Source organism: Alligator mississippiensis, chromosome 7 (assembly GCF_030867095.1).
Source record: "Alligator mississippiensis isolate rAllMis1 chromosome 7, rAllMis1, whole genome shotgun sequence".
NCBI classification, from domain to species: domain Eukaryota; kingdom Metazoa; phylum Chordata; order Crocodylia; family Alligatoridae; genus Alligator; species Alligator mississippiensis.
In genome coordinates this window covers 89,084,909-89,096,698 of record NC_081830.1, presented here as the reverse complement: position 1 = coordinate 89,096,698, position 11,790 = coordinate 89,084,909, and the positions used below count along the sequence as shown (strand labels likewise).

General features: G+C 63.3%; 1 protein-coding gene across 1 annotated transcript; it reads right to left on the bottom strand.

Moving 5' to 3' along the window:
• Positions 1-1,570: 1,570 nt before the first annotated feature.
• Positions 1,571-3,083, bottom strand: FAM43A (family with sequence similarity 43 member A). Its single transcript, XM_059731275.1, has one exon. It carries the CDS (start codon positions 2,999-3,001, stop codon positions 1,673-1,675), a length of 1,329 nt encoding a protein of 442 aa, XP_059587258.1. The 5' UTR covers positions 3,002-3,083; the 3' UTR covers positions 1,571-1,672.
• Positions 3,084-11,790: the final 8,707 nt, after the last annotated feature.

Sequence of the window (11,790 nt, the reverse complement as noted above, 5' to 3'; positions counted from 1 at the left end):
CCCAGGGTGCCTGCTGCTGACAAACAGATTTACAGCTAAAAATACCCCAGCTGTCCTGGGACTAATTGACTTCCCTGCTTATCCCATGTTGGGTTATGAGACTCCCAGGGGCTGGCAGGTTCTGCGAGGCGAGGGGAGGGCTCCCAGCAGGCTGCCGGTCTGGCAGCGTGGCTGCAGCTTGCAGCTGCAAACCAAACAAGCGACATCTGTTTGGAGTTGACACAGGAACAAACATACTGCAAGCAGCAGGGAAGCTCCCTCCCCCTGCCCCTGGATGTCCGCCCAGGTCAGCGATGCTGGGAGCCAGAGCCCTGCTGCAGCCTCTCGCTCCCGTAGATCCTGCTGGCTGGAGAGCATTCCTGATGTGCCCTCCCATCCCCGGCCGGGGCGGTTCAGAGGGACCCAGCAGCGGGCCTGGACCAAGCGCCTCCACATGCCAGGGCTTGGCGCCAGCTCGGGCAAAAGGGCTGCCGACGAGCCAGGAACGCGGCCTGTTAAAATCCCAGCGCCTCCCAGGCCTGCCTGCCATGGCACTGCCAGGAGCGCAGACCCAGGCCTGGCGCCCGCGGAGACACTGTAGTGTGGGCCACAGCGCCGGGGCCCGGGTTTGTTTCACGCACACAAGGCCCTGCAGTGCTCCGCGGGGCGGGCTGTCCACACGCTGCTCTGCCAAGCCCAGGACAGCGCCGACCTGGAGCTCCTGCTTTTCTCCTCCTCTGGGACATGCACATGTATGGACACGCGGGCATGCACACACACACACACACCCACCCCCTGCCATGCCCAACAGGCCAGGGTTTCCACCCTGAGCATCTTTCTGTCCCTGGCTCCGCCAAGGCCAAGACAACGCTGACCTGGGGGGTCCTGCTCGTCCCCTCCTCTGGCACATGCACACAGGCACACACATATGTACACAATGCACACACACACACACAAGGCTCTGCGGTGCTTCACAGGGCAGGGCTTCCACCAGAGCATCTTTCTGCCCCTGGCTCTGCCAAGGCCAAGACAACGCTGACCTGGGGGCTCCTGCTTTTCTCTTCCTCTGGGACAGACAGACATATGTACACACACCTGCCATACCCTACAGGGCAGGACACACACACACACACACACACACACACACGTGCATACACACACTCTCTCACACAGATCCCTGCCGTGCCCAACAGTGCAGGACACCCCCCCATGCACACACACACACACACACACACGTGTGCCCGAGAGGGCAGCTCTCCTCCCTGTGCACCTCTGCCTCCGGCACTGACCTGGGGGCTCTGGTTCCTCCTCCCCCGGGGCCGGCGCGGACACACGCACACACGCGGGGCGGGCAGGGCGCACCGGGCTCCGGGAACCACCGTCTTTATTCCGGTGCGCGCGGGGCCGAGCCCGTGTGTCCGTGGCGCCCGGCACCAGTCGGGGGCGCAGCCCGTGTGTGCGGGGCAGTCCGGGGGGCGCAGGGTGCGTGTCCGTGGTGCCTGGCGCTGGTCGGGGGCGCAGTCCGTGTGTCGGCGGGGCTCCGCAGCCCGCGTGTCCGTGGTGCCCGGCACCAGTCGCGGGGCGCAGTCCGTGTGTGCGCGGCGCGGCGCGGCGCAGCGCGCGTGTCCGTGGCGGCCGGCGCCGGCCGGAGGGGGGCGCAGCGTGGGCTCAGTCCGTGTGTGGGCGGCGGGTGTCAGCCGGTGTCGGGGTCGGGGTCGGGGTCGGCGTGTCCGTCGGGGTCGGGGTCGGGGTCGGGGTCGGGGCCGGGGCCGTGGCGGTCGCGGTCGAGGCGGAGGCGGCGGAGGCGGCGGCTGAGCGCGTCCTGCTCCTCGCGCTCCTCGCCGGGCAGGTCCTCGGCGATGCGGCCGAGGCGGGGCGCGCTGCGGCCGCGGTCTGCGGGCGGCTTGTAGGGCGCGGGCGGGTGGAGGAGCAGGCGGCGCAGGGGCGCGGGGCGCGCGGGCCCGGCGCGCGGGGGGCCCTGGTGCCGGGCGTCGTCGCGCTGCTTGAGGCGGCGGAACTCGGCCAGCGCCGCCGCCGCCGTCTGGTGCAGGAGCCGCGCCATGGCGCGCGCCTTCTCGGGCTTGGAGAGCAGCGCGGCGTGGCAGCGCAGCCCCACGGCCTTGTGGCGCAGCTCGTGGCGGTAGACCCAGGCCAGCACGCGGGGCAGGCGCGGGTCGGCGGCGCAGTGCGTGACGCGGTGCAGCAGGTAGAGGTGGCCCGGGCGCGGCGGCGGCGCGGGCAGGGGCGCGGGGCCGTCGGCGGGCGCCAGGCGCAGCCCCTGCGCGCCCACGCTGAGCCGCATGCGGCTGCCCTGCCGGCCCGCCTGGCTGCGGCTCCAGATCTTGGCCACGGGCAGGTCGGTGCAGCCGTCGCCGCGCGCCTGCAGCGTGGCCGCGTGGCCCAGGTACAGCGCGGAGCACGCGGGGTCCTCGGCCGTCACGCGCAGCGAGCCCCGCCGCCGCCGGAACATGCCGCCCACGCGCGCCCGCGCCAGCGCCCGCAGCCGCCGCGCCGGCGACCGCAGGCTCAGCGCGCCCTTGCCCAAGCCCGCGCCCGCGCCCGCGCCCTTGCCCGGCGCCTTCGCCTGCGCCTTCGCCTTGGCCGCGCCGCGCTCGCGCTCGCGCTCGCGCTCCAGCTCCAGCCGCCGCCGCTTCCAGGGCAGCATCGCGCGGCGGCCGGCGCGGCGGGCCCGGCTCCGCCCGCCCCGGCGCTGCGGCGCCGCTCTAAATACGCCGCCAGGGAGGCGGCGCCGCGCCGCTGCCACCGCCCCTGCCGGGCCCGGCGCGCAGCGCACAGCCCCGCACTCGCGCCGCGCCGCCCCGCGCCGCCCGCCGCCCGCCCGCCGCCGCTCTGCGCACGGGGGCAGCTCCACAGCCCCGCGGCTCGCGCCCCCGCACGGAGAAGCCACTGCACGGCCGGCGGCGCTCGCATCCACGCACCGCGCACGGGGCAGCTTCACAGCGCTGCTCGCACAGAAGCCGGCACACGCACTGCGCAGGACGGACCCACCCGTGTTCGCCATCAAGCAGCGGGCACACGCCTGGCGTGTCTGCCGAGCACCTCGCAGAGTTTGGCTCAGCGCAGAAGAAGAAATGCGGCATCTTTTCTTAATGAGGCTGCGCCATCTGCCAGGCCCGGCGGGAAGGGCAGGCAGCGAGCGGCAGGTCAAACCCCTCGCTCCGGCTGGCAGCTCCGGTGACACCCCCACCAGACTTGTCACAGCTCAGGGCCTGGGTGCTGCATCAGACCTCGCGTGCCAGCACGGCCCTGGATGCAGCAGGCGCGCGGAGGGTGCTATCAGCAGGGCATCGCTTGCCGGCGAGGGCTTTGGGTGTGTCGCAGTCACAGCATTTCCTGTGTCGGGCAGCTCTCCTCGCTCCCAGAGAGCCCTGAACTATGAGCGAGGCCTCGCCGTGTCTCTGCGAGGCAAGCGCTGTTTCGTCCAGGGCCCTGGGTGGGGAACCAGATGCTGGAAAAGCCTAAGGCGCCGTCCCTGAGCGGCCCCAGGACTAGTTGCACGCTCAAAGCAAGGCCGTCCTTGAGGCCGTGGAGGGGCAGAGCTCTCTTTGCTGAAGGGAGCCTAAAGCAAGCCGCCCAGGGTCTCCCTGTGAGTCTGTGGCAGAGCAGGACCCGTCCCCTGCCCTGGGCGCTAGGCTGGGTACCCATGCCCGTTGCTGGCAAAGCACGCCCTGCCTGTGCCTGCGTGACCCAACAGTGCCCGGGCGGGCAGGTCTCGTGGCTGAGCTGCAGGCCACACGGCTGAGCTCCTTTGCTGGCCAGGCCCCAGGCAGCCGGAGGTGCCGGTGCCCCGCTGCCCAGCTGGCCAAGGAGGCCCCGGGGTGGGTGCAGTATGATGAAGGTTCCTCGCAGAAGAGAGTGCCTCCTGCCTCTGCCCGTGGCCTGCTCTGTCCCGTTAACATCAGTGTGTCTTGCCTCTGACCAACACAGCCACATCTGTCTGGCGTCTGTGCAGCAAGCAGCACCACGGGCAGGACGGAAAGTCCAGTCCCCTCTGAGTCCCCAGCCAGGATAACCTGGTGCCACGTACGGCCGGGGCAGCTGGGAGGACGGGGTGCCTGAGTTGCCTGGGGCGAGCTCAGCTGTCTGGCGCCGCAGTGTAGACGTGTGCCAGGTTCAGCTCCTAGCTCTGCCCTGGGCCCCCCGGGCACCTGGGCTCAGGCCTGGCTCTGCAGCTCGCTGGGCGGGCATTGGAGATGTCGCAGCGCTGCGCTGCCAGGTTTGCTCATCAATTTGGGTGGAACCATCGTAGGGGCTGATCCTCGCCTGGCCACACTCGGCTCTCCCTGGGGTCTCTCCATCATGGCATGTGGCACACGTGACCAGGGGCTCTGTATGCTGCTCTCGTACGACAGCGTGCACCATTCCTGGGGTCCCTGTGCACAGCTGTCATATGACAGCATGCTGCACGTGTTTCCAGGGGCCCTGCATGCTGCTCTCATGTGACAGCTTGCTGCACATGCTACCAGAGTCCCTTGATGCCGTGTTGCATGTCACAATGTGATGCTCCCATTACCAGAGTCCCTACACACTGTGCCTTGTGACAGCATGCTGTGTCAGGCAAGGGCAGGCTGCCCATGTGACACCAATGCTGCTTCTTTTCCAGACCAGGAAGCCGGGGCGCGGGTAGAGTGCCCTGCCCAGCCTGACAAAGGGTTTTTGAACCCGAAAGCTTGCTTAATAATTGTTTTCCAACTATTTAAGTTGGTCTAATAAAAGATATCAGATTCACCCAAAGAACCTTGTCTGCCCATGTCCTTAGACCAACCTGGCTACAACCTACACCTCTACTCAGCCTCACATGAGGCCAGACAGGCACCTGGGGTCAAAGCTTTGCTTGGCAGCAGGATCTGGAACGACGTGGCCCCTGGGCCCGGAGGGGGCCCGCTAGCAGCACTGGGCTGGCTTCGCTTATCAGCCAGGCCCTGGAGCCCTTGGATGCAGCAGAGCCTGCTCTCCAGCTGCTGAAGTCACCTGCCTCTGCGCCGGGCCCTGGAGCTCCTGAGCCGTGGGAAAGTCTGCCAGATACCATCTCTCTGACGGCTCACCCACGCAACGCGCCAGCCAGCACAGCTGCACGTCATGGCCCTGCTTGGCACCTGCCCTGGCCTGCACTGCCCCCTCCACTGCTCCCTGCCGTGGGCATGCTGCAGAGCCCAGCAGGAGCTGCTGGAAGGTGCCTCCTTGACTGCTGCTGTCCTGCACTTTCCTTCACCAGGGACTTGCCTGCACGAGCAGGGAGGTCCCACTTCCTGCACGGGGCACAGCTGACGTGATGGTGAGAGCACCAGGTAGCCCCCCCCACCCTCCCCTGGCTGCCAGGCTCTCTGCCCCATGGGATAGGGCAACCCCAGAAGGCAAGTGGTGGGTTTCATAGATGTTAGGGTCGGAAGGGACCTTGGTAGGTCATCAAGTCTGACCCCTGCCCTGGGCAGGAAAGAGCGCTGGGGTCAGATGACCTCAGCTAGGTGCTTGTCCAGTCTCCTCTTGAAGACCCCCCCGGGTGGGGGCGAGCACCACCTCCCTCGGAGCCCGCTCCAGATTCTGGCAACCCTTCCAGCGAAGAAGTGCTTTCTAATGTCCAGCCTGAATCTGCTCTCCATCAATTTGTGGCCATTGTTCCTAGTTACTCCAGGGGTGCCCTAGAAAGTAGAGCATCTCCTATTCCCTGCTGCCCTGCCCTGGTGAATTTGTAGGCGACCACAAGATCACCTCTCAGCCTTCTCTCACGGAGGCTGAAGAGATCCAGGGCCCTCAATCTCTCCCCGTAGGGCCTTGCCTGCAGGCCCCTAACCATATGAGTGGCCTCCTCTGGACCCTCTCGAGGTTGTCCAGATCTCTCCTGAAGTGCGGAGCCCAAAACCGGACACAGTACTCCAGCTGCGGCCTGACCAGTGTTATATAAGAGGGGAAGCATCACATCCCTGGACCTGTCTGTCATGCACCTGCTAATGCAGGATAAAGTGCGGGTAGCTTTACTGATCACTTCATCACACTGAAGACTCGTGTTCATCTTGGAGTCAGCTATAACTTTCCACTGCTGTGCTGCTGAGAAGGTCGTCTCCCAGCCTGCAAGTGTGTCAGTGGGTCTGTTTGCCCAGGCGCAGCACTTTGCACTTGTCTTTGTTGAACTGCATCCTATTTCAATCTGCCCATTTTTCCAACTTGTCCAGATCCGCCTGGATCCATTCCCTACCCTCTGGTGTGTTAACTTTGCCCCATAATTTGGTATCATCTGCGAACTTGCACAGGGTGCTCTCCACCTCCTCGTCCAGGTCACTGATGAAGACACTGAATAGCACCGGTCCAAGGACTGGGCTTGGTGGGACCCCACTGCCCACACCCTTCCAGGTCGATACCGACCCGTCCACCACCCCTCTCTGGGTGCGACCCCTGAGCCAGTTTGCCACCCACCGGACCGTGTCATCATCTGCATCGCAGCCTGTCAGCTTATTTACAAGAACAGAAAGAGATCCTGTATCGAAGGCCTTCTTAAAGTCTAGGTAGATGACATCCACCTCGACTCCTGTGTCTCAGCACTTTGTGACCTGGTCATAAAAAGAAACCAGGTTAGTCAGGCAGTGAACCTGTGCTGAGTTCCTTTCAGCATTATTTCCCCTGCTGCGCTCCCTCAAATGTGATCCTTGATGATCTTTTTCAGAGTTTTCCCAAGGATGGAGGTGAGACTGACTGGCCTATAGTTTCCTGCTTCCTCCCTCCTCCCCTTCTTGAAAATAGGGACCACACTGGCCCTCTTCCAGTCCTCTGGGACCTGATCGGAGCACCCTGCAAGTGCATACTCCTCCTTCGTAGCTACCGCCTGGTAGATACCTCTTTCTTTGCCCTTAGGCTTTCCTGGACTTCCCTGTTCAGCCAAGAGGGCTTCTTGGCCCCTTTGTCCCCTTTTATGTGCAATGGGATTGTCTCCTCCTGCACCCGCAGGATCACTCCCTTGAGGAATGACCACCCTTCCTGGACCCCCATTTCTCCAATGCTCTTGAGATGTAACGCCTCATGAACTGGTCTCCCGAGCACACTGAAGTCAGCCTTTCTGACGTCTAGCACTTCAGCCCTGCTGGTTAGTTTACCCACCCTGTGCCAGATAGTGAATTCAGTCAGGCGATGGCCACTGTCCCCTGGGTTAACTTGTACCTGCAGATCCCCCACCACGTCATCCCCTGTAGCCAGCACCAAGTCTGGCAAAGCGTTTCCCCTCGTGGGACCGTATCCCTCCTGCGTTAGGTGGAGGTCCTGTATGCAGGTCAAGGACCTACGTGAGCGGTTCGATTTGGCTGACTGCTCCTCCCAGCAGATGTCCAGGTAGTTTAGGTCACCCATGACTACCATATCTCTTGACCGTATGGCTGCTGAGAGCTGTCTGGAGAAGTCCAGGTCCAGCTCATCCTCCTTTTGTGGCGGTCTGTAGTAGACCCCCACTACCAAGCCCCTTTCCCCCCAACCCCCTTGTATCCTGACCCATAGTACCTCGGTCTGCCCCTCCTCTGATCCCATCTTGATTATAGAGGATGTATATTGTTCCTTAACATAGAGAGCAACACCACCCCCCTCTCTTTCTTCCCCACCCTATCCCGTCTGTACAGCCTATAGCCCTCAATGCCCACTGCCCAGTCGTGAGCAGGGTCCCACCAGGTTTCAGTTAGTCCAACCAGGTCGAAGTTGTTGCTTGCAAGCAGGAGTGCAAGTTCCTCCTGCTTGTTCCCCATGCTCCTAGCATTAGTGTAGAGACATTTAAGCCCCCCACTGTGTGCCTTCGTACCCCCCATCCTGATGTCTATCAGGCCCCTTAGTGCTTACCTGGGCTGATCCAGTGCAGTGCTCGTGGCTCGCTGATCCTAGGTTCTCCTTATCCTCTGCTTCCCCATCCCCCGATTAACCTAGTTTAAAGCCCTTCAGAGGAGATCAGCCGACCTGTAAGAGAACAGTTTCTTACATTTAGAAGAGAGATGAAGACCATCTCATCCCAGGATGCCTCTCGTGGAAGTGCAGCTTGTGGTTGTAGAGCCCAAAGCCCGCACGATGGCACCAACTTTGGAGCCGCAGGTTGATTTCCCTGATGCAGGTGTCCTGATGCTGATGGCAACCACTGACCGGGAGGATGGATGGGAAGACCACCTGTGGATGAGGACCATGGGATAGTAATCAGGGGGCCGGATGAGGTTGGGAATCCTCGCCATCATGTCTCGGATCCTGGCTCTGGGTAGGCAGCAAACCTCCCGTGCCCTGGGATCCCCTCTGCAGCCCCAGGGACCGCTGAGCACACATGGCGAGGTCCGGCCTTTGCATTCGTTCGGCCCAGGGGAAGGATGTGTGCGCACGGGTACTTGTGTGCACGTGCATGTTCACCGCAGCCACAGGCCAGGGCTGGCAGGGGCTGTCTCTTGCAGCGAATGGGGCTCAGGGTGGCTGTGGGTCTGTCTCCGATGGCTGGAAGGCCAGGCTCTGTGGTGCGCTCCTGCGCACCCATGTGCTGGGTGCTGGCACGTGTCCCCCATCCCTGCCTTGCTCCCTTGACCCCAGGGTACGTGGAACACGCCTGCAGCTTGCTCTCCCAGCACTGGGCATGCCAAAGTCGGGGGGGGGGCGGGCGTGCAGGGCACGGGGAGCAGGTGGTGGCTGACAAGGGCCATGGCACATGAAGGGGTGGGTGTGGGGCGGTGGGGCAAGGGCAGGCCGAGCCATCAGGCGTGCGGCACACCCAGTGCAGCTGTTTTCGGCTCGCCACAGACAACCACACCCGCTTCCTGTGCGGGAGCCTCTCCACGGCAGCCCAGAGGTGCTTCCTGAGCCGATGGCTATAATTAGCACCGGGCAGATGTGATGAGCCAGGCCCGGCCTGGCCCTTCCATGCAGAGCTCAGGCACCCCAGCGAGAGTCTCTGGCCTCCAAGGCAGGCACCTTTCCTGTCCGCCCTGGAGCTCCCCCGGTCAGTTCTGGGGAGAGAACAGAGAGCCCCTCTCCAGCCAGCGCAGCAGAGAGCTCGGGCCCCTCCACACCCCTGCCTTGTGGGGAGAACGAAGCAGCGAAGCCCCAAAGGAAGCGTCGGCGGGGATGGCCGGAGTGGGGCATGCCCTCAAGGGATGCCCCGTGCCTCCGCACTGCCTCTTTGCACCACCCTGCGGTGCACGGCAAAGGGCCCGAGCCAGGCAGTGCGGAGGATGCAGAGCAGTCAGCCCATGGCACGTGTACCCTGAGCCCTGGTCCCCAAGGGGCGCAGGGGGTCCTGGGGCCTGGCGCAGGTGGGTGCCCAGTGGCAGGCCATGGCACGCTGCACAGCTGGGAGGAGGATGGAGACGATGCACTCTAGGCACCTGCAGGAACCCTCTTGAAGGCAAAACCCACCCGTCCTGAGCACGAGGGGATGGGCCCACGGGCGGAGGGCTGATCATGGGCATGGGGGGAACAGCGGACACCCACAAACACAACCCTAGTGTACTTCCAACAGTGACACCATCTTGGGGCCAGGGTTTGCCGTCAGCCAGCGGCACGCTTGGGCTGTTTGGCAGCTCGCTATGAAATGAGAAAACCTGTTGGAAAGACGTGGCACAGGCTGGAGCACGAGCAGCTGCAATGCTGCGCAGAGCCGAGCCATCTCTGGGCTGGGGGCAGATGCTCTTGGAAATCTTCAGAGCGGCTCGCGAGGACCAGGCCTGGGAATGCCAGGGTATCAGACATTGTGCAACGGCATGAATAATGAACAGGCCTGACATGAATAATGCAGGAGCACAGCACAGAGATCTCCCAGCGCTGCCCTGGGGGGAACGGAGGACAAGCTGGCTGCAAAGAACAATGTTTGCTTCAGGCCAAATGCGCGGGGTCCTTGGCTTCTGAACTAAGCTGCTGTTACTAAATGATCATCAGGATTTGCATAGAGAACTGGAGCACCGGTTTTGCTCCAAGGCACAATAACCTGAGACGAGAGCCGGTCTGTCCGACACGGGCATGGAAGCTGGCTGGTTCCCTGCCATGTCCGGGCGGTCGGCTCACCCTCCATCTGCTGCCCCGAGTCGGTGCCATCTGCTCTAGCTGCCGGCAGGGGAAAGGCACACACAGCCCTGGAAGGGACCAGGGGGGCTGGGTGGGTACAAGCCAAGTGCGGTGCTGGAGGGCCCTGCCCTGCTGGAGGGGGTGTCCTTCGTTTGTGCACACAGCCCTGCCCGCGAGCAGATGCACGTTGCCGAGTTTCAGCAAAACCAGAAGCCCGTTTTGCTGACCTGGGACGGCAGCGCAGTGATGCTGCAGCTGAAAACGGCTCATGCCACTACGGGGTCTGCGTGAGTGCCAGCGGCTGGCCTCACCAGGACTGTCCTAGCCCCACGGATCCCCCCAAGGGACCCTGCGGGCACACGTGCTGCTCACAGCCAGAGACGCCTTCTCACTCAGGGCGTCCTCGGGGCCGTTTCTGCTGCAAGACCCTGGAGAGCTCTGGGCAGTCCCTGAGCGATGGTTGCAGAGACGGCTGGAAGGTGCAGGGTCCCGGGACCCCCAGGTTGGCACAGGTGTATGTTGCAAGGGAAGAGCCCCGCTCAGCCCTGCGGAGCACTTAGCTCCCCCTCTTCGGGGCACCTCCGAGCCCACCCGAGTCGAGGCGGTGAGCTGTGACTGCTGCTCCTGGATGCCTCAAGAGGACCATTGGGCCTGCACTTCACATCCATGGTCATCCTGCCATCAGGGGCAGGAACTGCTGTGTGTTTGCCCAGCTGGTCTCTGGCAGAGTCCCTTGCACCCCTGCAGTCTTCCCTGGCACACCCTCCTCCACTTCCCCCATTGCAATGCATCTGAGGTGATGTCCCTCTATTGCACGTGGACCGCACTGTTAGCAGAAGACCCCAAAGGAGCGTGAGCTGCTGGGTTTGCACAGAAGGGCTAAGGCGTGGCCCGTCTCCCTGCACTGCCTGGGGCGGCAGGTACGAGGGCGGTTGTCACCTCCTCGCCCCGAAGTCCACATCTGGGATGTTGGAGTCAGAAGAGCTGCCAGATGCAACCAGAGAAGCAGTCACTGGCTGGTGCGTCCCTGTGCTGGCTGCCGGCGGGGAAGGAGTGTAATTTTTAACCAAAGTATTGAAGAAATATAATAACAGATATGTTGGCCTTGAAGGGCACTGCTCATTGGGGCGTGAAGGTCTGGGGCTGCTCTAGCACAAGGATGAAGGTATGAAGCCACGCTGCTCATGTTCATTTGTGGCTTGTCGCCATCGTGTTGCAGCAGCTGGCCTGACATAGACGGGTAACGCCACTCGCCGCCTTCCCTTGGCTCCACGGCGAAGGGGAGGTGTGGAAGGGAGGCTTGTGTGTCCGGCCGGGAAGGGGCTGGACCGTACCCAAGGCTTTTGCTTTCAGCCACATGCTGGCTGCTTTCTCTTAAACCAGGGTGCCCTGGCAGCCGGGTCAGCTCGCTGCGTCCTGGAGCTCCCGCTCCGAGCCGAGCCGAGCCGAGCCGGCGGGACAGCTTGGTTTTGCTAATGGGCCGTTGTGAGAAGGTGGCCGTAAAGAACGGATACAGGACTTTCTCACACCTCGCGTCCCACGGGACGAAGAGAGAGGACAGCCCTGAGTCACCGGGTCCAGCCGCCTCCCAGCTGGCAGCGCTCTTCTCCAGGTCCCGTGTCCTTTATGGTACTGCCCGGGTCAGGAGCCAGGGTCTGCTGTGCTCGGCGCTGTACATTTGTAACGCACGCAAGGTCTAGGTCATGAAAACGCACTCCTCCAGGCACGGCTCCTGAGGATGCTGCTAACGGATGCCCGAAGGTTTGGAGTCGAGCTGAGCACGCTGGC